Genomic DNA, 25035 nt, shown 5'->3' with positions numbered 1-25035 from the left:
ATGATGCATGATAAAAAAATGTAATATCAAAATCGGTAGTCAGTAAATAATGAAAATTACCAGCAGTGAATACATTCACTGTGATAATAAATTGTTGTGGTGTAAGATCCACAACTCAATAGCTACAGGAGTTTAAAGTCTTTTGTTAAAATTAAAGAATAAAAGTAACACACCATGAACAGTGCAATGTTCTATTTATTCACAGACAAGTCAGCTGTAGGTATTTAACGTATTCCAGATTTGGGCATTTGCTAATTAACAGAGTGAATAATCATGTTGCTGGAATGCAATATTATTCACATGTACATGGTAAATATGAACTTCAAAAGCAGCCTGATGCTAGTGTTGGTGAATTAATGAAGGGTTTGATCCAATGTGCATCAAAAATAGACTTGATTCTGAGATACCCTCTAAAAGGTTTAGTTTACAAACACGAATAATAGTAGATGCAGTTTGCACATTATATTAATCTATGTGAAGGTTCAAGTGTTCTGGACAAATCATAAATTCAAACTAACTTCAGTAGAAATTGATCTATCACCACCAAAGACCCTTCATAGTTAAAATGTAGCAAAAAAAAGGGAACACTAACCTGTCCAAGCCCAGGCATACCACCTCCCAATCGCAAAAGTCGATCCATATCTCTGAAAACAAAACCACACAAAAAGTAATTATCTAAGAAACTTTTTAAACTCAATTATCATCTATATAATTCACCTTCAATCTTTCCTTATGTCAAAAATATTGGTGGTAATTACAACACAACATCAGATTTCCTGTTAATTAGCACCACATACTAATTCAAGAACCTGTCTTCCTTGCTAATTAACAGACCCAATCTCACTGCTTTTGTTTTTTATTGGGTTATCCCCAATTTCATAACAGTATTTCACAAACTGAAAACCTATTTCTTAAAGTTCTTTTGTATGGTTACAATATTTATTCTTACATTACATTCCTAATTATTAGACTTGGGTTTATGACTGTAGCAGTTGCCACATTACTAAAAATGCAGACCTCCACTAGCTGAAGCATTTCTTTCAAATACTAGATATATTACGGCAACTTGTACAGTCTGCACAAATAGAAATCGTCACTTTCAAATTAAAAATTGTACATCTAATTAGTAAGTTTGGTGCTAATTAACTTACAGCTTGTCAGTTATCATCAATATTGCATGCAACTGATGGTGTGATCAGATATGAGTCTCAAGATACACAAGTCTTAAAAGCTTTCAAAGTGACATTAAAGGAATTTGTACTGTACAAAAAGACTTCTCACAATTCTTTAGAAAATCATTTTCTCAAAAGAAACACCTTTACTGCTCACACAAATATTACTAAACACATTAAAATATGTTACAGTGACAATCATCAAGGCCACTTTGAATCCCCTCAGTTTGACCAGACTGAGCACAGAACATCTTTACATCAAGCAAATCTGCTTCGTTATAAAATATTTTCAAAATTCCAAAATGTAGGCTTTTCTAAATTAGTACAATTTTCATCTCAACGAGAGGTATCAGTTGAGAATTTTATTTTATCTACCAGTCTAACATAAGCAATTTTCAAAACAAACAGTGCAGCAATCTAGTTCCCAAAAATTCTTGATATTCTTTTGTTAATGAACAGTATCATTCAACAGCATCACAGCAAGCTTTTCAATACAATCACAAAATGGCCATTTTGTGATTGCAAAATAAAACATGATTTTCTCAAGTCGAAACTTCCATGGATTAAATTTTCAACTTTAGGTGTAGTCATTAGCACAGAAATATTAACTTTAGGAAAATAACTTTTCAACTTTTATGCCAGTTAGTTGAACTCTTCCTCCTCCAATAGGTATACACATATTTAAACCATCTTACATGTGACAGTTAACTTGTAGTTCATAGTTGTAATATGTAAATTAATTATAGTTGTTTCTTTAAGTTATCACAGTATTTAAGATGGATTCAAGTGGCACATATCTGCAACTAGCTAATTTTTCTACTGTATAGGCACTCTTGACAACGACTCAATCCCAGCTGCTTGGCAGTATCTCCGTTCCTTGCCAACTGGAGATTACAACATTCTTATTTTCTAGGTGGGATGCTCTTCGGCAGTTCAATGCAGACTCAATAGGCCAAATGGCTCTTTCTTCATTGTAGGGATTCTATACTCCATTGAAACCCCAATCTCAGCATTCCAAATCGTTATATATTCAAAATAGAAAGAGGTAGAAAATTAGAAAGAAATGGAATAAAAATAGATTCAAACTTCCATTCTACTATATCAAATGGTGTGGTTAATACAAAGCTTCTCTGGTAAATGATAAGAAAATGATTAGAGCAGCACGGTGGCTCAGTGGTTAGCACTGCAGCCTCACAGTGCCAGGGACCCAGGTTCAATTCCAGCCTCGGGCAACTGTGTGGAGTTTGCATATCCTCCCCATGTTTGCGTGGGTTTCCTCCGGGTGTTCCGGTTTCCTCCCACAATCCAAAAATGTGCAGAACGGTGGATTGGCCATGCTAAATTCAGTGTTCAGAGCATTAGTCAGAAGGTCGCTCTTCAGGGGTCGGTGTGGACTAGTTGGGCCAAAAAGTCTGTTTACACACTGTAGGGAAGCTAATTTAATCAATGTGACATGAGAGCAAGAATCAAGAGAAGGACACTCAGCGCTTCAAGTCTGTTGCGCCGTTCAACAGAATCATGGTGAACGTGATTTTATCCTCAACACTACATTCCAGCAAATCATGACAAACTTTTATCCCCTTGGTAATCGAAAATCTGTCTACCTCTGCCTTAAAATGCTTAAAGATTCCATATCTTTCCACTATCTTTTAAGGAAGCAAAAATCCCTCAGAAAAAAATGCCTTCTCAATTCCATCTTCAATAAGTAATCCCTTATTTTTAAACTGTGGCCTGAAATAATGGTACATGGTAAACCCAAACAGATCCAACTCTTAAAATATTCTGTGATTATCATTGAAGTGCCATTAAATAGAGCAGAACCATACTCAAACCACATTTGTGCCCATAAAAGAGCTTTCATTTGTTAAACACACTGGGCACTAGGTTAAAGCCAAAGACCAACTGATAATTCCATACAAAACTCAACTCAACTACCAAAAAAGTCTGCTGAAATCTTCAGTTTTGATGAATGGTCCTTAAACTGAAATGTTAACTCCTCTCTGACTTTCTTTTCCTGCTGAGTATTTCTATCATCATCTGCTTTTCAGATTTCGAGCATTCACAGTATTGTACTTTTGTCAATCAGCATATTTGGTGTGGAAGACCTAAAGATATCAGATTACCAACACCATACAAACTACAAGTCCAGCCAACTATTTCCTCATTTCGAAGAAATCTCTTCCATCAGCAAAAGTTGCACATTGATCTCTCCTGAGCAGACAGGAACACACATGCACTTTTATCCTGAAACATTTCACACACTGAGCAGAAATTATTTGATGAGACCACATCTATTCAATCTCTGCTATTGTTCAAAAGGCCAAACCACCCACCTGCTCCCACTGATTAAGGTACGAAATGCTCCTCAGTTCTACAACAGAAACTTGCAGCGATGAAGCAAAAATATCTCGAATCTTTAATATATTTAATTTCAAAACGGAGAAATTGTGAAATTTCCACTCCCTTCCCCAGGCACAAGTGGTCCCTCACCTGGCAATGAGGCTTATAAATTTGGAAAGAGCACCTGATTTCTCAATATCTGATTCACCCCACTCAACTGAATACTGCCAAATTGTATAAAGCACCCAGACCTCAACTATTAAGATCACTAATTCCATTTACAATCTCACTTTGTTCTACAGCCATAATATCCTTCTCTAAAAAATTACAAAACCAAATTCTGAAAAGCTCTAATTCTTCTTGCAATCAGATTTGCGATCATTGAAGGGAGAAAGAAAATTTCCATTTCCCATGTTCCCTCTATTTAAACGTTCAGTCAAACATTGTCTTCATTTTAGAATTGTATACTCTTTCCTTATAAAATCTAAGTATAATATTAAAGATCATTTATTATTAAATAATAAAATTTACATCAATTCAAGAAACAAAGTAGATTGGAATAGAGAAATTTCTTCACAGTACAGGTTGAGGGGTTCCAGGATCAATTGTCAAAAACTGCAAGCACAGCAAGATCAGTTTACTGATGCAATTTCTATTATAATGTAGAAATAGGAGTTTAAAGTGTGAAAAAGCGGACACAATAGTGTGACAAAAACACAAAATATGGTTTTGTGGATACTGAGTACATATAAACATAAGTTTTCAGATACAAAATCAGAAATTGTTGAAAAAACTCATCAGGTCTGGCACCTGATTGTGGAGAGAAAGCAAAGTTAACATTTCAGGTCAAAATACCTTTCTTCAGATCTGAAGGTTCTCAAATGTACGGAAATCTTACTTTTACATTTTTAAGGTAAGAGTACAAATTGAGACATAATGGCTAGAGTTGAAAATCTGCTATTTACTAATTTGGAGCAAAATAATTCTGTTTAATTGCACTGGCTATGGTTCTGTGCCACTCTAGCACTGTGAACTATTTTGAGCACCTGCAGTTCTAGGTGGATGGTCAGAATACCTCAAGTCCTCTTATAAAAACTTTAAAGACAGTATTCAACATTAGGTAAAATATAATCATACTATTGTGGGAGTTATTAAAAAATTTTTTTTATTTATTTGGACATTAGAAATTTCAATTCCTGAGACGGATAAAGGGTGAACCACTCACTCCGTGTCAAATGCTAAGTCATCAGTGGGACAGAGCAATCAATTCCATCTATAAAGGTTGAAACAAACTAGCTATACTGTGAATGTTAAAGCAGCTAGGGCAGCAAAGGAGAATCCAGAGTACATCTCTGAATGAAGAAATTACTGAATTTTGAAGCAAACATAAATGATGCTACCTGCACTCTATTATTACAGAGTAAGAGATCACAATTTTGGCAAACACAGTTAAACATGGAATTCGGAAAGCTGCCATAAAGATATCCTGCTCCAACATTAACTATGTTAAACATTATCTCAGCAAGCAACTCAACATTCAACTACATGAACGCTTTCCTGGGACCAAAATTCTGGAATATCACTATCGCACTTTCCTCCTTTTAAAGTGACTCCTAGTCTACTAAACCAACACCAATTTGAGGCTTTCAGTGTCCTACTGTTTAATAATGCTCTTACAAATTAATTTGGGATATTTTATTATGTTTAAGCCACTATTTGAATGTTATTGCTATTGCTGAAGTGTGTTAAGATGGGAACTTGCTCACTAAATAAACCAGAACAGCAAATATTTTTTTAAAATAATGTAATCAGCCTTAATTACTGCCAAACAACTTCCCTCGTACAGAAATTTAACTCTTCAAAGTGTGGGATCTTATTTCTTCAGGTTTTAGGCATTGTTGGAAGATTTTAAACTTTTTTCCAATTTATTTTTCAAGTCATTATGTAGCTTAATTTTATCTTTCTTTTGCTGTGTTGTTTTATGTACACATTTGATTAAATATTCTGAAATGTGTTTCCTTGTTCAAACTCCACATGACATAGAATAAAAAGTCCTTAAAAATCCTAACTGTTACAGGAAATACACCATGACATGTCCTGTTCTCAAGGATGCCAATCCACTGCAAGTGGTGCCAGTGCTTTGGATGTCAAACCACTGCAAATTCCAAAGAAGACTATGCATAGGTTGTGCACAATACAGAAATTATCATTCTCCAGTGACCTCAATCTGCCAAACAAATGATTTCATATTCTATAACTATGGGAATTAAAAAGCATTTTGTTCTGTAAATAAAACAATGAATGCTGTCCAAGATTCATCAATGGACTCAGGAGCCCTTTTCAAGCCTTGTAAGGATAAACATGGAAATCCTTAGAGACAAAGGACGAGAATGATCTCAATCACTTATGATGCTAGGGCAGTTTAAATCTAAAAATGATAGGTATGGTATCAGTATTTACGTTGGGAGTATTTCCCAGTGTGACTGTATATCTTATGTTCACCTCACCTACAAATATAAAAGGGTAGATTACATTCTCTGCAGTGTGGAAACAGGTCCTTCGGCCCAACAAGCCCACACCGACCCTCCAAAGAGTAACCCATCCAGTCACACTTCCCTCTGACTAATGCATCTAACACAATGGGCAATGTAGCATGGCCAATTCACCTGACCTGCACATCTTTGGACTGTGGGAGGAAACTGGAGCAGACAGACAGTCACCCAGGGCTGGAATCAAATCTGGGACACTGATGCTGTGAGGCAGCAGTGCTAACCACTGAGCCAACATGCCGCCCCGCAATGACTAAAAGAGAGAAGGAAGAGGGAAAGGGAATAAAATAGGCTTTCCCCCATGCCTGTAGTTTTCGTTGGGTTTTGATGGATACATAGATTAAACCAAAGGTTGAGGAAAAGCGGAACAAAGCCAAAAACTGGTCGGAAAGAACGAAACAAAGTAAAATAGCTCAGAACAGTTTCTCAGAAACCCTGGCAGGAAGTGGTGGTTGCTTTAGGATAATAAAAATAGTTTGTATTTACAAAGCAGCTTGAATATTTAAAAATCCTCCAAAACACCTTGAGACAGTTCAGAAGCATAGTTAGGCAAAAAAAATGGATGGCCAACAATAGGGCCTGTATTATCAAAGCTGAAAATGTGTTGCTGGAAAAGCGCAGCAGGTCAGGCAGCATCCAGGGAACAGGAGAATCGACGTTTCGGGCATAAGCCCTTCTTCAGGAATGAGGAAAGTTTGTCCAGCAGGCTAAGATAAAAGGTAGGGAGGAGGGACTTGGGGGAGGGGCGTCGGAAATGTGATAGGTGGAAAGAGGTCAATGTGAGGGTGTTAGGTCAGACTGGGGTGGGGGCGGAGAGGTCAGGAAGAAGGTTGCAGGTTAGGAAGGCGGTGCTGAATTCAATGGATTTGACTGAGACAAGGTGGGGGGAGGGGAAATGAGGAAACTGGTGAAATCCGAGTTCATCCCTTGTGGTTGGAGGGTTCCTAGGCGGAAGATGAGGCGCTCTTTCTCCAACCGTCGTGTTGTTGTGGTCTGACGATGGAGGAGCCCAAAGACCTGCATATCCTTGGTGGAGTGGGAGGGGGAGTTGAAGTGTTGAGCCACAGGGTGGTTGGGTTGGTTGGTCCGGGTGTCCCAGAGGTGTTCTCTGAAACGCTCCGCAAGTAGGCGGCCTGTCTCCCCAATATAGAGGAGGCCACATCGGGTGCAGAGGATGCAATAGATGATGTGTGTGGAGGTGCAGGTGAATCTGTGGCGGATATGGAAGTTTCCTTTAGGGCCTTGGAGGGAGGTGAGGGGGGAGGTATGGGCGCAAGTCTTGCACCTCCTGCGGTTGCAGGGGAAGGTGCCGGGAGTGGAGGTTGGGTTGGTGGGGAGTGTGGATCTGACGAGGGAGTCACGGAGGGAGTAGTCTTTACGGAATGCTGATAGGGGAGGGGAGGGAAATATATCCTTGGTGGTGGGATCCGTCTGGAGGTGGCGGAAATGACGGCGGATGATGCGCTGTACATGGAGATTGGTGGGGTGGTAGCTGAGGACCAGTGGGGTTCTGTCCTGGTGGCGGTTGGAGGGGCGGGGCTCAAGGGCGGAGGAGCGGGAAGTGGAAGAGATGCGGTGGAGGGCATCGTCGACCACGTCGGGGGGGAAATTGCGGTTCTTGAAGAAGGAGGCCATCTGGGTTGTACGTTTTTGGAACTGGTCCTCCTGGGAGCAGATGTGGCGGAGTCGAAGAAATTGGGAGAATGGGATGGCGTTTTTACAGGGGGCAGGGTGGGAGGAGGTGTAGTCCAGGTAGCTGTGAGAGTCGGTCGGTTTATAGTAGATGTCCGTGTTGATTCGGTCGTCTGAGATAGAAATAGAAAGGTCGAGGAAGGGGAGGGAGGAATCTGAGACTGTCCAGGTGAATTTGAGGTCGGGGTGGAAGGTGTTGGTGAAGTGGATGAACTGTTCAACCTCCTCGTGGGAGCACGAGGCGGCGCCGATACAGTCATCGATGTAGCGGAGGAAAAGGTGGGGGGTGGGGCCAGTGTAGTTGCGGAAGATGGACTGTTCCACATATCCTATGAAGAGGCAGGCATAGCTGGGGCCCATGCGGGTGCCCATGGCTACTCCTTTCGTTTGGAGGAAGTGGGTGTTCAGGGTGAGGACCAGTTCAGTCAGTCGAAGGAGGGTGTCAGTGGAAGGGTACTGGTCGGTACGGCGGGAAAGGAAGAAGCGGAGGGCTTTTCCAGGTGAATTTGAGGTCGGGGTCGAGGTCTGTATTATCAAAGGTAACCAAAAGCTTAGTCAGAATGTTTACATATCATAGCTCTTGAAACAGGATAGGGAGTTGCACAGACAGGGAATAGCAGAGTGTAGAACCAAGACACCAGTAAGGCACAGTTTCCAATTAAAGTCATCGGAAATCAGAGTAAGCCATTCAGCCCTTCAAGTCTGCTCCACCATTCAATATGATCATGGCTGATCATGCAACTCAGCCCCTGCTTCACACTTTCTCCTTATGCCCTTTGAGGCCTTCAGCCCAAAGTAGTATGTCTAACACCTTCTTGAAAACTTCTAATGTTTTGTCCGCAACCTGGCTGGTTTAGGCCACAGGCCATTTTCTGGGTGAAGAAGTTTCTCCTTATCTCAGAGCTAAATGGCCTACCCCATATCCTTTCAACCCTGACCCCTGGGTATGGATTCCCCAGTCATCAGGAATACCTTCCCTGCGTTTTTTCAGAATGTTCTGTGAGAACCCCTGCCCACCAAACCCCCCCCCCCCCCTCAACTTCTTCTCAACTCTGATGAATATAGCCTTGTCAGAATACCTGAAAGGTCAGAAACAGAGAAATAGGAAGGTTGGAGAAGTCCTGGCACTAAACTGTATTTCCGAGGTGGTGAGGCCATAATGAGATTTAAATGCAAGAGTGCTATAACATTAAACTGAAGGGTAGTAAACCAGCAGCCAACATAGGGTAACAAACAAATACAAATAGATTAATAGGATCAGTGTAGGATAAGATATGTGCAGAGATTTTCTTAATAAACCAAAGTTTATAGAGGGTGAGGGATGACAAATCAATCTAAAAGGTATTGGGGTAGTGAATCTTGAGGTTACAAAGATATGAGTGAGTTTCATTAACTGATAAGCAAAGGGGTATGTGGAGATGAGCGATACAGAAAACGAAATAGAAAGCTTGAGAGACTTAAGAGGATGTTAGATCAGGAGCTTAACTTGTGGGTGAATGAAATATCAACATTACAAAGTCAGATTCAGCATGGTTAAGAAGCTTAACAGAATCTAGCAATGGCTCAAGATTACAACTTCAGTTTTTACTATGGAAAAATGTGACCGTGACCAAATATTGGTAAACAATCTGAAAAGAAACACAAGGGAACAGTCAAAAAAGATAATGCAGAGATAGAGTTGGATGGCGACTACAAATTGCAAATAGTAGCTGCATGAAAATGAAGTAACAAACAAAGCCAACATATTTCTGCAGACTCCAGAGGTAATTATGTAGAGACAGGAAAAAGAAGCCAACACAGAAGTGTTAACAACTGGATACCCAAGAATAGAACAAAATCAATTCTGCCGAGCTGAGCAAAGGAACCAAAATAAATAAGTCATACACACAGTGGTCTACGATATCAAATACTGTTGGGCAGCGTCACAAGGATTTTGGTCAGGACTGTTTATTGCTATGGTGCAAATGGAAATCTAATTGGAAAGATTCAAGCAACTGAATTGTAGAAAATAGGCGCAAATGGGAGGCAAAATGCGTTTGGACTATGTAAAGTGTGTGAAAGGTGGAGATAGAGAAGTTCAAAGGCAGGGGGTCAAAGAGCTGTATAAACAAGTGTGTGGAAGGATAATGGCCACTTTTAAAAAAGGTCGATGACTCAGATGATTATGAAAAGAACATAAAATTTAGGAGCAGACGTAGCCCATTCAGCTCATTGAGTTTGCAGCATCATTCAATGATATCATGACTAATCTGATAATCCTCAACTCTGTGGGAATTGAGGTTGTGGAGAAAAAGATGGAAACACTGATTAATAATCTGTCCACATCAGCCTTTAATATACTTAGTGTAGCGATTACAGCCCTCTATGTAAATAATTCCACAGGTTAGAGAGAGGGAAACAACCAGCTAATTAAAAGGGGTAAATAAAAGCCAATAGCTGTGAAAGGTAGCCTATCTAAGAAATGCAGCAAGCACAATGCACCCTAAAAGGGAAAATGAAATAGCGTTGGAAATGTACATGCAGTGGAACTATGGTCATGGGTTCAAAGCAATTTGTCAGCACAATATGGGGTCCACAATGCCCAAGTAACTGAAATTAAGGGTTTTGAGGGATGAGGTGGAACAGCAGGGGGAGAGGTCAAAGTTGAGAATTACAGGTACCTGCCTATTAGACAGAGATGTTAGTGTGCAAAAGAAGAATTGGGCTCATCATCCCATAGCTGAAAATGTGTTGCTGGAAAAGCGCAGCAGGTCAGGCAGCATCCAAGGAACAGGAGAATCGACGTTTCAGGCATACGCCCTTCTTCAGGAATGAGGAAAGTTTGTCCAGCAGGCTAAGATAAAAGGTAGGGAGGAGGGACTTGGGGGAAGGGGCTTTGGAAATGCGATAGGTGGAGGAAGGTCAAGGTGAGGGTGATAGGCTGGAGTGGGGTGGGGGCGGAGAGGTCAGGAAGAAGATTGCAGGTTAGGAAGGCGGTGCTGAGTTCGAGGGATTTGATTGAGACAAGGTGGGGGGGGAATGAGGAAACTGGAGAAATCTGAGTTCATCCCTTGTGATTGGAGGGTTCCCAGGCAGAAGATGAGGCGCTCTTCCTCCAACCGTCGTGTTGCCATGGTCTGGCGATGGAGGAGTCCAAAGACCTGCATGTCCTTGGTGGAGTGGGAGGGGGAGTTAAAGTGTTGGGCTACGGGGTGGTTGGGTTGGTTGGTCCGGGTGTCCCAGAGGTGTTCTCTGAAACGTTCCGCAAGTAGCCGGCCTGTCTCCCCAATACAGAGGAGGCCACATCGGGTGCAGCGGATGCAATAGATGATGTGTGTGGAGGTGCAGGTGAATTTGTGGCGGATATGGAAGTGTCCCTTGGGGCCTTGGAGGGAAGTAAGGGGGGAGGTGTGGGCGCAAGTTTTGCATTTCTTGAGGTTGCAGGGGAAGGTGCCGGGAGTGGAGGTTGGGTTGGTGGGGGGTGTGGACCTGACGAGGGAGTCACGGAGGGAGTGGTCTTTTCAGAACGCTAATAGGGGAGGGGAGGGGAGGGAAATATATCCCTGGTGGTGGGGTCCGTTTGGAGGTGGCGGAAATGACGACAGATGATACGTTGTACATGGAGGTTGGTGGGGTGGTCGGTGAGGACCAGTGGGGTTCTGTCCTGGTGGCGGTTGGAGGGGCGGGGCTCAGATTTCACCAGTTTCCTCATTTCCCCTCCCCCCACCTTGTCTCAGTCAAATCCCTCGAACTCAGCACCACCTTCCTAACCTGCAATCTTCTTCCTGACCTCTCCGCCCCCACCCCACTCCGGCCTATCACCCTCACCTTGACCTCCCTCCACCTATCGCATTTCCAAAGCCCCTCCCCCAAGTCCCTCCTCCCTACCTTTTATCTTAGCCTGCTGGACACACTTTCCTAATTCCTGAAGAAGGGCTTATGCCCGAAACGTCGATTCTCCTATTCCTTGGATGCTGCCTGACCTGTTGCGCTTTTCCAGCAACACATTTTCAGCTCTGATCTCCAGCAACTGCAGCCCTCACTTTTTCCTCATCATCCCATAGACCAAGGATAACTTTTTTGAGTTTTCACTGAAAATTGGGAAACTCACACACAATTGAAACCTATTCACTGCATTTCAAATAATGCATCGAACACATCACAATTAACACACTGTATCGCCACTCTTAAACTTTGCTGGAAAACCTCAGCACCTCTCATAAACCCATTATTTCCTGAATACCTCATTTAGTGTCAACCTGGGTGAAGGGTTTGAACATATCACCCCAAAGCAAAAGTATCACCAAAGGACTGAAACTGAAAATTTGTTAGATAATGATTACATTGCCAGTCTTACAGCCGAAATGCTTTCCATTTGTTTCTATGCAGCTGTCACATCAGGAGAAAGAAGCAGCCTGTGTGCTCTCTGTGGAAAAATACATTTTCAAACATTCTGAAATGTCACTTTTTGGTGGGTCCTGTGCATGGCTGCACTCAAAACAATTGTGTAGACTCTCCTTCTCTATTTGATCTACAGAACTGTCCAAGAACATGTCTGCATTTGATTTTAAAGTCCAGTAACTTCCAGTGTTCATAAAATGGAAATGGCAAGAAAATGGTGTACATGGGAGGTGCAGACAATGAAATTAAACCTTGAAGGGTCACGAAATGCAGTTTACATCTCACAAAACGTTTACAAAAAAACTCATATAAGTGAGCTATTGCTAGGATGATAAGCAGATAATAAATTGTGTCCAGTCAGACATTAAAATTGAAAATCAGCAAGACTGAAATATTAATTTTAAAAAACTAGCTGGTGTGAACTAAATTCCTCAAGGCTAGTTATGACAATTTGCATAAAGTACAAAAAATGTTCACAGGTACACAATCATTTCTTTCTCATGCAAGGAATTCCATAGATAAGACATCATTTGTAAATTGTAGAATTGCTGCATCATTACATTACAAAATGGTCTGAAAATTAATTTTATTAATCTTGTAAAATTGTTGTCGTAGTAACTTAAAAGGCACAATTACCAAGTTACTACTAACTACCTATACAAAGCTAAATGTGGCCAAAACAAAATTATGTGGATAGCAATCCCAGAAATATTGCTCCACCAACTTTGATAATAGCTTCATACAGAATTTCATATTAAATACATCAGAAGCAGACAATTCGGTGGTAAATTTCTTTTTTATATGTTGCTCACACTATTTATAAACCCAAAATAATTTGTGAGCGAGTGCTTTGTGTTTGAATTTCAAAACTGCTGGTTTGTCAAAGCCAGTTCACACAGTAATCTAGATGTCTATCACCACGCTGAAGGTGTCATGCTGTATTTGGAATTTAAGCCTGCCAGTTTATCGAGGCTAAATCCCATTGTGCAGACTTGTTTATCATAATATGGTTCTGGAATTCAAGGCTGCAGGATAAACAAGACATGACACAAAAATAAGATGGGCAGGATTATCAAGAAGAGACACCACAAGTGAATAAAGATCATTAATTCACACTGTAGATAATTCTGCTGAGGTTTATTTATTGCAAACTCTCATCACACAACAGTACATATTTCAAACAGTTTTGTGACTGTGTTTACTCATAAAACTAGCTGAACTTCAGCCACAGATTGCTGGAGTTGTTAACCTGATCTATTCTTTCAAAGATTTTACTCAGATTCGCGGGATGGGGAACTAACCCAAATATATTCTGATGACAGACTTCTGTGTTTGGCACTGAGTGACCAAAGTTAAAGAGTGTGGCGCTGGAAAAGCACAGCCAATCAAGCAGCATCTGAGAAGAAGGAGAATCAACGTTTCAGGCATAAACCCTTCAGCCCACCAATCCCAATCCATCCCATCACTCAGAGCCATATTCTTCCAGATGTTGCATTATTCACTATAGTTAAATCAGTCCAACTGGAAGCCAAGTTCTACTTCTGCAATTAACTATTTAAACTTTACAGCCTTCAACTGTCTTTAGGCCTGCAAATTCTACAATAAGGCAATAAATCTTTTCATTTCCTCTCTCTTCAGTGAGCACAGGCTTTCTGATCAACATTACTTATGTAAGTTCAAACTGTGGTGTGAGAGACAGTGACTAGCCACATGAAACAAGAGGGGTAGTTTCTTGAAAAATTAGTTATAGGCAGCTTGATCAAAGCAAACAAGAAACATTATGTGGGCAGCTTGAGACAAGAGATTTTCATGACACTTTGCTGATAGCTCATTCTATCTAATAACTCATCAGACTACTGAACGATTACGGCATTGTGGTACAGATCAAAAAGATACTGATTTTTACCTCTAGTTTTTGTTAAACGAAATATTCATGGGTATTACAATTGAATGCAACATTTCCGGGTAAAGGGAGACTGCAAGTTCAGACATTGTGTTCTATGAACACTGCAGTTGGTTTGAAATCATGGACCTCATTTTGAAACCAAATCAAATTGCTCCACTACCAAGTGACAGGTATTTGCTGTTTAGATTCACACTTAAGACTGACACTTGAGCAAGGTACTGGAAGTTAACCATTGATATTTGTAAATGTATACAAATAATTGTCGAGCATAATTATGTTATAATCACTTGTGTACTTTCCTGACTAGTAGCACATAATCAGAGAGATGATTATGTGCTACTAGTAGCTCCGCAAGTAGCCGGCCTGTCTCCCCAATATAAAGGAGGCCACATATGGAAGAATCCGCCACAGATTCACCTGCACCTCCACACATATCATCTATTGCATCCTCTGCACCCGATGTGGCCTCCTCTATATTGGGGACACAGGCCGGCTACTTGCGGAGTGTTTCAGAGAACACCTCTGGGACACCCGGACCAACCAACCCAACCACCCTGTAGCTCAACATTTCAATTCCCCCTCCCACTCCACCAAGGATATGCAGGTCTTTGGACTCCTCCATCGTCAGACCACAACAAAACGACGGTTGGAGGAAGAACGCCTCATCTTCCGGCTAGGAACCCTCCAACCACAAGGGATGAACTCGGATTTCACCAGTTTCCTCATTTCCCCTCCCCCCACCTTGTCTCAGTCAAATCCATCAAATTCAGCACCGCCTTCCTAACCTGAGATCTTCTTCCCGACCTCTCCGCCCCCACCCCAGTCTGACCTATCACCCTCACCTTGACCTCTTTCCACCTATCACATTTCCGACGCCCCTCCCCCAAGTCCCTCCTCCCTACCTTTTATCTTAGCCTGCTGGACAAACTTTCCCCATTCCTGAAGAAGGGCTTATGCCCGAAACGTCGATTCTCCTGTTCCCTGGATGCTGCCTGACCTGCTGCGCTTTTCCAGCAACATATTTCCAGCACATATCATTCTAACCCTTCTTATTTACATACACTCATCCAGATGCCTTTTAAATGTTATAATTGTACCAGCCTCCACCACTTCCTCCAGCACCTCATTCCAGACACGCCCTACCCTCTAAAGAAAAAGCTGCCCTCAGGTCCCTTTGTAATTTTTCCCCTCTCACCCTAAACCTATTATGCACTCTGGTTCTGGACTCTCCCACCCCAGGGAAAAGACTTGTCTATTTACCCTATCCATGCCCCTATGATTTTGTAAACTTCTAGAAAGTCACCACTCAGGCTTCAATGCTCCAGAGAAAACAGCCCTAGCCTATTCAACTGCTTCCTGTAGCTCAAAACCTCCAAGGAGAAAGTGAGGACTGCAGATGCTGGAGATCAGAGCTGAAAATTGTGTTGCTGGAAAAGCGCAGCAGGTCAGACAGCATCCAAAGAACAGGGCTTATGCCCGAAACATCAATTCTCCTGCTCCTTGGATGCTGCCTAACCTGCTGCACTTTTCCAGCAACACATATTTCAGCTCAAATCCTCCAATCCTAGCAACATCCTTGTAAATCTTTTCTGAAACCTTTCAAGTTTCACAACATTCTTCCGATAGGAGAGGGGCCAGAAATGCACACAATATTCCAAAAGTGGCCTAACCAATACCCTGTACAGTTGCAACATGACCTCCCAATTCCAATACTCCATTCTCTGTCAAATAAAGGAAAGCATACCAAATGCCTTCTTCACTATCCTATCTATCTGTGACTCCACTTTCAAGGAATTATGACCTTGCACTCCAAGGTCTCTTTGTTCAGCAACACTCCCCAGGATCTTAACATTAAGTGTAAAAGTCCTGTTCTGGTTTGCCTTTCCAAAATGCAGTACCTCACATTTATCTGAATTAAACTCCATCTGCCACTCGATGGCCCACTGGCCCATCTGATCAAGATCCCATTGTAATCTGAGGTAGCCTTCTTTGCTGTCCACTATACCTCCAAGTTTGGGGTCATCTGCAAACTTACTAACTGTACCTCTTATGCTCACATCCAAATCATTTATATAAATGACAAAAAGCAAAGGACCCAGCACCGATCCTTGTGGCACTCCACTGGTCACAAGCCTCCAGTCTGAAAAGCAACCCTCCACCACCACCCTCTGTTCTCTATCTTCGAGTCAGTTCTGTATCGAAATGGCCAGTTCTCCCTGTATTCAATGAGATCTAACCTTGCTAACCAGTCTCTCATGAGAAACCTTCTCGAAAGCCATACTGAAGTCCATATGGATCACATCCACTGCTCTCCCCTCATCAATCCTTGTTGCTACTCTCTCAAAAAAGTCAATGAAGTTAGTGAGACATGATTTCCCATGCACAAAGCCAATGTTGACTATCTCTGACCAGTCCTTGTCTTACTAAATGCATATAAATCTTGTCCCTCAGTATTTCCCCTAACAACTTGTCTATAGTTCCCTGGCTTTTCCTTACCACCTTTCTTAAACAGTGGCACCACGTTTGCCAACCTCCAGTATTCTGTCACCTCACCTGAGACTATCAATCATACAAATATCTTAATAAGGGGTGCAGCAATTACTTCTCTAGCTTCCCACAGAGTTCTAGGGTACACCTGATCAGGTCCTGGGGATTTACCCACTTTGATGCCTTTTATGACATCCAGCACCACCATCTCTGTAATACGGACAGTTTTCAAGATATCACCATCTATTTCCCCACATTCTATATCGCCCATGCCCTTCTCCAGAGTAAACACTGATGCAAAATACTCGTTTAGTATCTCTCCCATCTCCTGTGGTTCCACACATAGGCTGCCTTGCTGATCTCTCTCTAGTTACCCTTTTGTCCATAACGTATTTATAAAAATCCCTTTGGATTCTCCTTAACCTTATTTGCCAAAGCTATCTCATGTCCCCTTTTTGCCCTCCTGATTTCCCTCTTCAGTACACTCCTGCTGCCTTTATACTCTACCAATTCACTCGATCTCTGCTGCCTATACTTTACATATGCTTCATTCTTTTTCTTAACCAAACCCTCAAATTCTCTCGTCACCCAGCATTCCCTACACCTATCAGCCTTGCCTTTCACCCTAATGGGAATATAATGTCTCTGGACTCTCGTTATCTCATTTAGACTCAGAGTCATAGAGATGTACAGCATGGAAACAGATCCTTCGGTTCAACCTGTCCATGTCAACCAGATATCCCAACCCAATCTAGTCCCACTTGCCAGCACATGGCCCATATCCCTCCAAACCTTTCCTATTCAGATACCCATCCAAATGCCTCTTAAATGTTGCAATTGTACCAGCCTCTGCTGAAGGCTTCCCATTTTCCAGCTGTCCCTTTATCTGCGACCATCTGTCCCTCATCAACATTTGAAAGTTATTGCCAACTACTGCCAAAATTAGCCTTCCTCCAATTTAGAACTTCAACTTTTAGATCATCACTATTTTAAAACTAATAGAATTATGGTCACTGGCCCCAAAGTGCTCCCCCACTGACACCTGAGTCACCTCCCTGCCTTATTTCCCAAGAGTTGGTCAGGTTTTGCACCTTCTCTAATAGGTACATCCACATGCTGAATCAGAAAATTGTCTTGTACACACTTAACAAATTCCTCTCCATCTAAACCCTTAACACTATGGCAGTCCTAGCCTATGTTTGCAAGTTAAAATCCCCTACCATAATCACCCTATTATTCTTACAGATAACTGAGATCTGTTTACAAATTTGTTTCTCAATTTCCCTCTGACTATTAGGGGGGTCTATAATACAATCCCAATAAGATGATCGTCCCTTTACTATTTCTCAGTTCCACCCAAATAACTTCCTTGGATATATTCCTAGGAATATCCGCCGTAAGTACAGCTGTAATGCCCCCCTTTCTATTTTTCCTGTAGCATTTGTATACTGGAACATTAAGCTGTCAGTCCTGTCCATCCCTGAGCCACGTCTCTGTAATTGCAATGATATCCCCGTCCCATGCCCCTTACCACGCCCTGAGTTCATCTGCCTTCAGGTGTGGCATGCTGGCTAGATGTCACACGGTGGCTCAGTGGTAACGTGAGGCAACAGTGCTAACCAAAGAACAGGTTCGATTCCAGCCTCAGGCAACTGTCTGTGTAGAGTTTGCACGTTCCCCAATGTCTGCGTGGGTTTCCTCCAGGTGCTCTGGTTTCCTCACACAGTCCAAAGATGTGCAGGTTAGGTGAACTGGCCATGCTAAATTGCCTATAGTGTTCAGGAATGTGTAGGTTAAGTGCATTAGTTAGGGATAAATGAAGAGTAATCGGGTAGGGAATGGGTCTGGATAGGTTAATCTTTGGAGAGTCGGTGTGGACTGTTTGGGCCAAATGGCCTGTTTCCACACTAAAGGGATTCTATGATACATTCTATGAATCTATGCTTTCCAGTTCGGCCTCTTGCATTGAAGTCAATGCAGTTTAATTTCAAATTTTAGAAAATCATTTCCCTTAAAATTTACTAATTTTCTCCAAATTTGTCCAGAAATTATTTGAGGTTTTATCTCTCAAAAACAGGTCAAGACAGTAATTGTAGCTGCATTTCAATTATGGTAGCACCCTGGAATCTTTCATTTATCCAACTATTTCAGCAACATGTCTACATCCTTGCAAAGTTCTACACTATGTCCTTCCAACACGCAATGCTTCCAAGTTTCATTTCATCCATAAATATTGAAACTGTGCCCTGTACACCAAATTCTCAGTCATTAATACAAGACAAAGAAGAACCCCAGAACTGACTCCTGGGGAACTCTATTATGAAATCCAAAAATATCCATTTTCAATTATTTGATTTTTCACTACAAAGCCAACTTCATTTCTATTGTCCTCTTTATTCCATGAGCTAAAGCTTTGCTCAAAAATTCTGTTTGCAGCGTTGTCAAATATTTTGCAAGTCCACGTACATCATGTCAATATTACCCTTCTGTTAGGTCTTAAAAAAATTACAGTAATTAAACACCATTTTCTATCATAAATTCATGCCAGCTTTCTTTAATTATGCACATTTGTGCAAGTAACAATTCATTCTGCATCAAATCGTTGTTTTGATGTTTCCTCACCAATTCAGTTAGACTGACTGACCAGTAGTTGCTGGGATTATTTTTTAATACTTTATTTGGAATGCAGTAACATTTGGAATTCTCTAGTCTTTTGGCACCACCTGAATCAAAGGAAAACTGGAAATCGATAATTAGTGCTTTTGCAGTTTTCACAGCTCACTTCCCTCAGCATCCTTGGATGTACTGTATCCAGTCCCAGTGCCTGATTTACACTAAGTGCAATCAATCAAGTACATTCTCCCCATCAATTTTAAACCTAAGTATTGTGATGATGGAACCATTGATTATTTTCAAGGATGTAGTCTGACAATTTCTTAAAATCAGGGCCTGTTCTCATGGTTCATATGGCCTTGGCCATTTTCTTCACGATAAATTCCTCCTTCTTCCATTCTCACATCAGTCTTTCATTAGTACCAACCTCCCTCACTGGATTCAGAATGCAAGAACTCACCACCTTATTTGAAGGCTAGCAAACGTTCTGACTTTTTGCTTTAAACAAGCTTCATACTTTGTTCTATGCGCCAGAGGATCCACAAGTGTTTGTCATTTGCCATGTACAATCTGCTCTGAATAGGTATGGCTTAATTTCCCATGCACTCTCTTGAGAAGGCAGCCCATATTCCCCTCCTTTGTCCCCAAGCACCTACTTAAGTTAAAAAGTGTGTGCATTTCCATGGTGTAAAATAAAGCCAATTCCTCAACTTTACAGGGAGGTTTGCTAGTGCTGCTCAGGAGGTTTAAACTAGTGTGGCATGAGGTGGTGGGAACTAGAGCAACAGGTCAGGATGTGGAGACCAGGTAGAGGTTAATAGGATGAACAAGCAGGGCCAGTTTAATGAACAAGGCAAGACTAGAAAGATTGTATTGAGTAAATCAGAAGGGACAAATAACAAAAAGATGCTGAGGACAAGATAGAATTTATAGCCAAAATTAGAGTTTTTACAAAAGGTGTACAGTGTATAAGGAACAAATTAAACGAGTTGCAGGCACAGATTCAAATTCAAACTATGATGTAGTAGTCATACAGAGATATACTTGGCTGCAGAATGGTCAAGACTGGAAACTAAACATTCCAGGTTATAAGGTTTATAGGAAGAATAGAGAAAACGGCAAAAGAAGAGGAGTAGCATCATCGATTATGATGAGGGAGGATGTAATGAGGGTAAAGCACCCGGTATAGACCTGATGGAATTCAGGAACTGTGAAAAAAAACTAAGACCACAACAAGTTTCACATATAGACCACCTGGTTGCAGCTCAGAAGTGCTAGATTGTGTCAATGCTGAGATTAGGTAATTATGTAGCAAAGGCACAGTCGTATTAATGAGGGATTTTTAACTTAACATAGACTGGGAGAGACACACCATGACCTGCCAAAATGTTGTGAATTTCTAGTGTGTCCCCAGGATCGTTTCCTCTGGCAATGCATCTTGAATGTGACAAGGGGTCAAGCAACATTAAATTTAGTAATGAGCAATGAGCCTGATTTAATTAGTGACATTGTTGTTCATAAGCATTTGTCAAAAAAATGATCCTAACATGATTGGGTTTCATGTAGCATTTGTAAGAGACAAGCAAAGATCAGATATTAGAATTTTGGATTTAAGTAATGCAAACTTTAATGGCAAGAAGCAGAGACTCACAGTAAACTGGGAAGCGTTGCTAATAGATAAAACAACACTGGAACAGTGGAGGGTGTTCAAAGTAACACTTAAGGCCATTCGAAAGCAATTTGTACTTATGAGAAGGAAAAGCTCCCTTTCACAAAACAAACAAAAATGGGCTTCAAAAGGAGATAAGGGACAACATAAAATTAAAAGAGCTCGAATAATTCAAATAACAGTATAGAGCCCACAGGACGGGACAAAAACAAGACCAACAAGGGGCCACAAAGCAGCTTATAAGAGCAGCTAAAAAGGATGATGAAAGAAATTTGCAAGGGACACAAAAGACAATAAAAGATGCTATGGTTTTATAAAAGGAAAGCAGTTGGTTAAGAGTATTATTGGTCCACTGAAGGCTGGGAGTGAACATATTGTCAGTGACAGTTGGGAAATGGTAGACATGCTGAACAATTTTTGTGCATCAGTATTCACAGCAGAAAAGGAGGGTAGCTGGCCAAAAGTCCCAAGGAAATTAACAAAGGATCAGGGACGGGGTCTAAGTAAAATTAGTAAATCATTATTAGTGGGGAAATTAACAGAAGTGAAGAGTGACAAATCCCCAAGACCTGAATAGTTTCCATTCACGGGTGTTAAAGGACTGCACATTGCCAATGCCCTAACCATAATATTTCAGGGCTATGTGTATCAGCATTGTACCTCTAGATTGGAAAGTTGCTCATGTCACCATGTTCTTTAAGAAAGTAACAGCAGGAAACTAGGGAATTACAGATCAGTTAGCCCAACATATGTCGTGGAGAAATTCGTGGAGTCTATAATCAAGAATAGGGTAACTGATCATCTCAAAAAATTTCAGTTAATCAGGGAGAGTCAACATAGATTCATGAGGGGTAGGCATGCCTAATAAACCTCCAGGTTCTTTGAAGATGTGATAAAAGGTGCTGAACAGGGACAAGTCAGCAATGTTGTTCATATGGACTTCCAGAAGAATTTTAATAAAGACCCACAAAAAGAGGCTGTTAGCTAAGATGAAAGCCCACAGAACTGTGGGCAAATTAATGACATGGATAGGAAACTGTTGGAGCTTCAGTTATTCACAATATTCATTAACAACTTGGAAAAAGGCACAAACAGTCAAATATCTAAATTTACTGACAACACAAAATCGGGCAGCATTGTGGACAATGTTGCCAACAGCATAAAATTACAATAGGATAATAATAGGCTAGGTAAACAAACAAAGCTGTGGCAGATGAATTTTAATATAAACAAGTGTGAGGTTATCCATTTTGGACCAAACAAGGATACATCAGGGTAACTTTTAGAAGGCACAAAGTTAATATACTGGATGTCTAATGAGATTTGGGAATTCAGGTGCACGGCTCTCTAATCGGTGCAGAAAATAGTCAAGAAAGTTAATGGAAAGCTGGTCTTCATATCTAAAGAGCTGGAGTACAAAGATGCTGCAGTTATACAAAACCCTGGTTGTAGCCTAGAGTGGATGTGAGCAGATCTGAGCACCACACCTGAGGAAGACTGTGTTGGCCTTGGTGGGAGTTAAATGCAGAATTTACAAGGATGCTATCTGGTTTTAAGGGGTTATGAGGAGAGATTAGATAAAATTAGGTCTTTATTCTCTGGAATTTAGAAGTTCAAGGGATGATCTAATTGACGTTCGCAGGATATTAACAGTGAAAGACAGGGTTTTTCAGATTATTTTCATTGGTTGATGCTGCTAGAACCAGGGAGTATAGTTTAAGAATTAAGGTGAGGCCACTGAGGAGAGCTGTCAGAAAGCACTGCTACATGCAAATAGTAGAGGAGGTTTGGAACACTCTTCCTCAAATGGCAGGCAACGTCAATTCAATTGTTAAAATTTAAATCAGAGATAGACAAATTTTTATTAAGCAGTGGTCTAATGGGTTATGGGCCCAATCTTTAGACCCCAGCACAAATCCAGGCTGGCACTTCAGAACAGTCCGAAAGATGTACTGTACTGTTGAAGGTGTCATCGTTTAGATGAGACATCAAATTAAGAACTCCATCTGCCCTCCATGGTAAATGCAAAAGATCCCATGGATTTGGAGTACAGGAGTTCTATCTAGTATAATACAAGCAAAGTACTGCAGATGCTGGAGATCTGAAATAAAAATAAAGTGCAAGAGAAACACAGCAGGTTTGGCAGCATCTGTGGAGAAGAAACAGTGCTAACATTGTGAATACAATATGACCTTTTTTCAAAACATTCCAAAGAATTATCATCCCAGCGTTCGGGTCAATATTTTTGCCTGATTTGGTATCACAATAGCAGATTGTTATATTAATAGATTTGCTTTTCTGGTACCTTGCTGTGCCCAAACCGATTGCCAGGTTTCTTTCATTACAACAATGACAGCACTTCAAAAGTACAGTTGCAACAATTTAATCCTGGGATGTGCAACAGGCAGATGGAAAAGCAGCAAACTTTCATAGGGTTGTAGGGCTAAAGAAGATTAGCAAGGTGGGAGCTGGGAGACCATGGAGACTAAAACAAGAATTTCAAAATTAAGGCGTTGTCAGATCAGGAATCAATTTAATCAGTGAACACAGGAGTTCTCAGTGAACAGGATTTGAAAACCAAGGCATGAAAAGAAATCAACAGAGAAAAGGTGCTAGGAGAACTACTGGATCTAAAGATTGACAAAGCCCCAGTAACTGAATAGTCTACATCGTATGGTCTTAAAAGAAATGGAACACGTACACCAAATAGATTGGCTGGATCCTTCCAAAGTACTTCAGATTCTGGAAGGATGCCAGCAGATTGGAAAATGACAAATGTAACATTTTTATTCAAGAAAGGAGGAAACCAGAAAGAGAAAACTATAGGCCAGAGGGCCTAACATTGGTCATAGGAAATATATCATTATCCATTATCAAACTTGTAGCAGACAAAATCTTGATGTGATCAGGTAGTCCAACATAACTTTGTGAAGGGGAAATAATGTGTAATTAACAAAGTAACATTTACAGTGGAAGGGGGAACCAGTAGATGTGATTACTTGCATTTCCAAAAGGTATTTGAGATGAATGTAACAGTTGCTCATAACAGCATATAGTGCATGGCCAAAGAATGGTTAGCTAATAGGATTCAGAAAATAGAGCTTTATGAAGTATTTTCAAGTGGGCATGCTGTAACTACTCGGGTGCCACAGATATCAATCTTCGAACCTTAACTATTTATAATCTCTATCAATGATTTGGAGGAGGAAACCAAACGTATGGTAGCTAAATTTGCCAATGATACCAACAGAGATATAAAAATACATTGTCAAGAGGAGATACAGTCAGTTTAGGTGAGCGCACAAAACTTCAGCAGGTGGAGAATAACATGAGTCAAAGAGAACTTGTCCATTTTAATACAAAGAATACAAAGGCAAAATACAATTTAAATGGAGAGAGCTGCAGGACTCAAAGGCTCAGAGGGATCTGGGGCTCCTGGAGCATGAATCATAGAAAGTCAGCACATGGGTACAGCAAGTGATTAGGAAGGCAAATGAAATGTTATTTATTGTTAAGCTAATAGAAGATCAGAGCAAGGAAGTTTTACTGCAGCTGTACAGGCCATTGGTGAGACCACAGTTTTAGTCTCATTGTTTGAAAAATAGACAATTGCTTGAGAAGTTGTTCAGAAAAGGTTCACTTGTCTCATTGCTGGGATGCTGGGCTTATTTTATCAAGAAAGATTGAATAGATTAAACTGATACCCATTCGAAATTAGAAGTATGAGAAGAGATCATATTGAAACACACATTTTAAGGGGACTGGATAGGGTGAATAGGTGGAAAATATTTTCTTTTTTTGATGGAGACTAAAACTATAGGACATAGTTTCAAATAAGGGATCTCCCTTTTAAGACAGAAGAGTTTTCCTTCTGAGTCATTACGGTGTGGAAATTTCTTTCCCAGAAATTAGTGGACCTAGGTCTTTAAATTTATTCAAAGCTGAGTAAGATAGATTTTTGACAGACAAGGGAGACAAAGGTTACAGTGCAGACAGGTAAACGAAGCTGAGACCACAACTAGATCAGCCTAGTTGAAAGATAGAACAGATGAGGGGGAGAAAATGACCTACTCCTGCTCCTAGATACAGTGCAACTGAGATTCTGGGCAGCAACTGAGTTCCAGTTACAGAAAGTGCAAGACAGGAAGGCAAGCAGCGAAAGCATTAGGGCAGCAAGTCTAGAGGTAACAAATGCAGTGATGAGGGTTTCAGCATTGGATGAGCTGA

The 25035-nt window shown here is 40.9% G+C and overlaps 1 protein-coding gene across 2 annotated transcripts in view; it reads right to left on the bottom strand.

Annotated features, from left to right (window-relative positions):
* psmd14 (proteasome 26S subunit, non-ATPase 14) overlaps nucleotides 1-25035 on the bottom strand; it is a 108599-nt gene that overhangs the window by 81279 nt on the left and 2285 nt on the right. For both annotated transcript variants that reach the window (XM_043693868.2, XM_043693867.2), the window contains exon 2: nucleotides 593-644. In XM_043693868.2, the coding sequence (XP_043549803.1) occupies nucleotides 593-640 (48 nt within the window). In that variant the 5' untranslated portion in view covers nucleotides 641-644. The remainder of the gene's footprint in view (nucleotides 1-592; nucleotides 645-25035) is intronic.

Source organism: Chiloscyllium plagiosum, unplaced genomic scaffold (genome assembly GCF_037043375.1).
Source record: "Chiloscyllium plagiosum isolate Xiang-an unplaced genomic scaffold, Cpla_swu_hap1 HiC_scaffold_7, whole genome shotgun sequence".
NCBI lineage: Eukaryota > Metazoa > Chordata > Chondrichthyes > Orectolobiformes > Hemiscylliidae > Chiloscyllium > Chiloscyllium plagiosum.
This window is presented reverse-complemented; position numbering and strand designations above follow the sequence as displayed.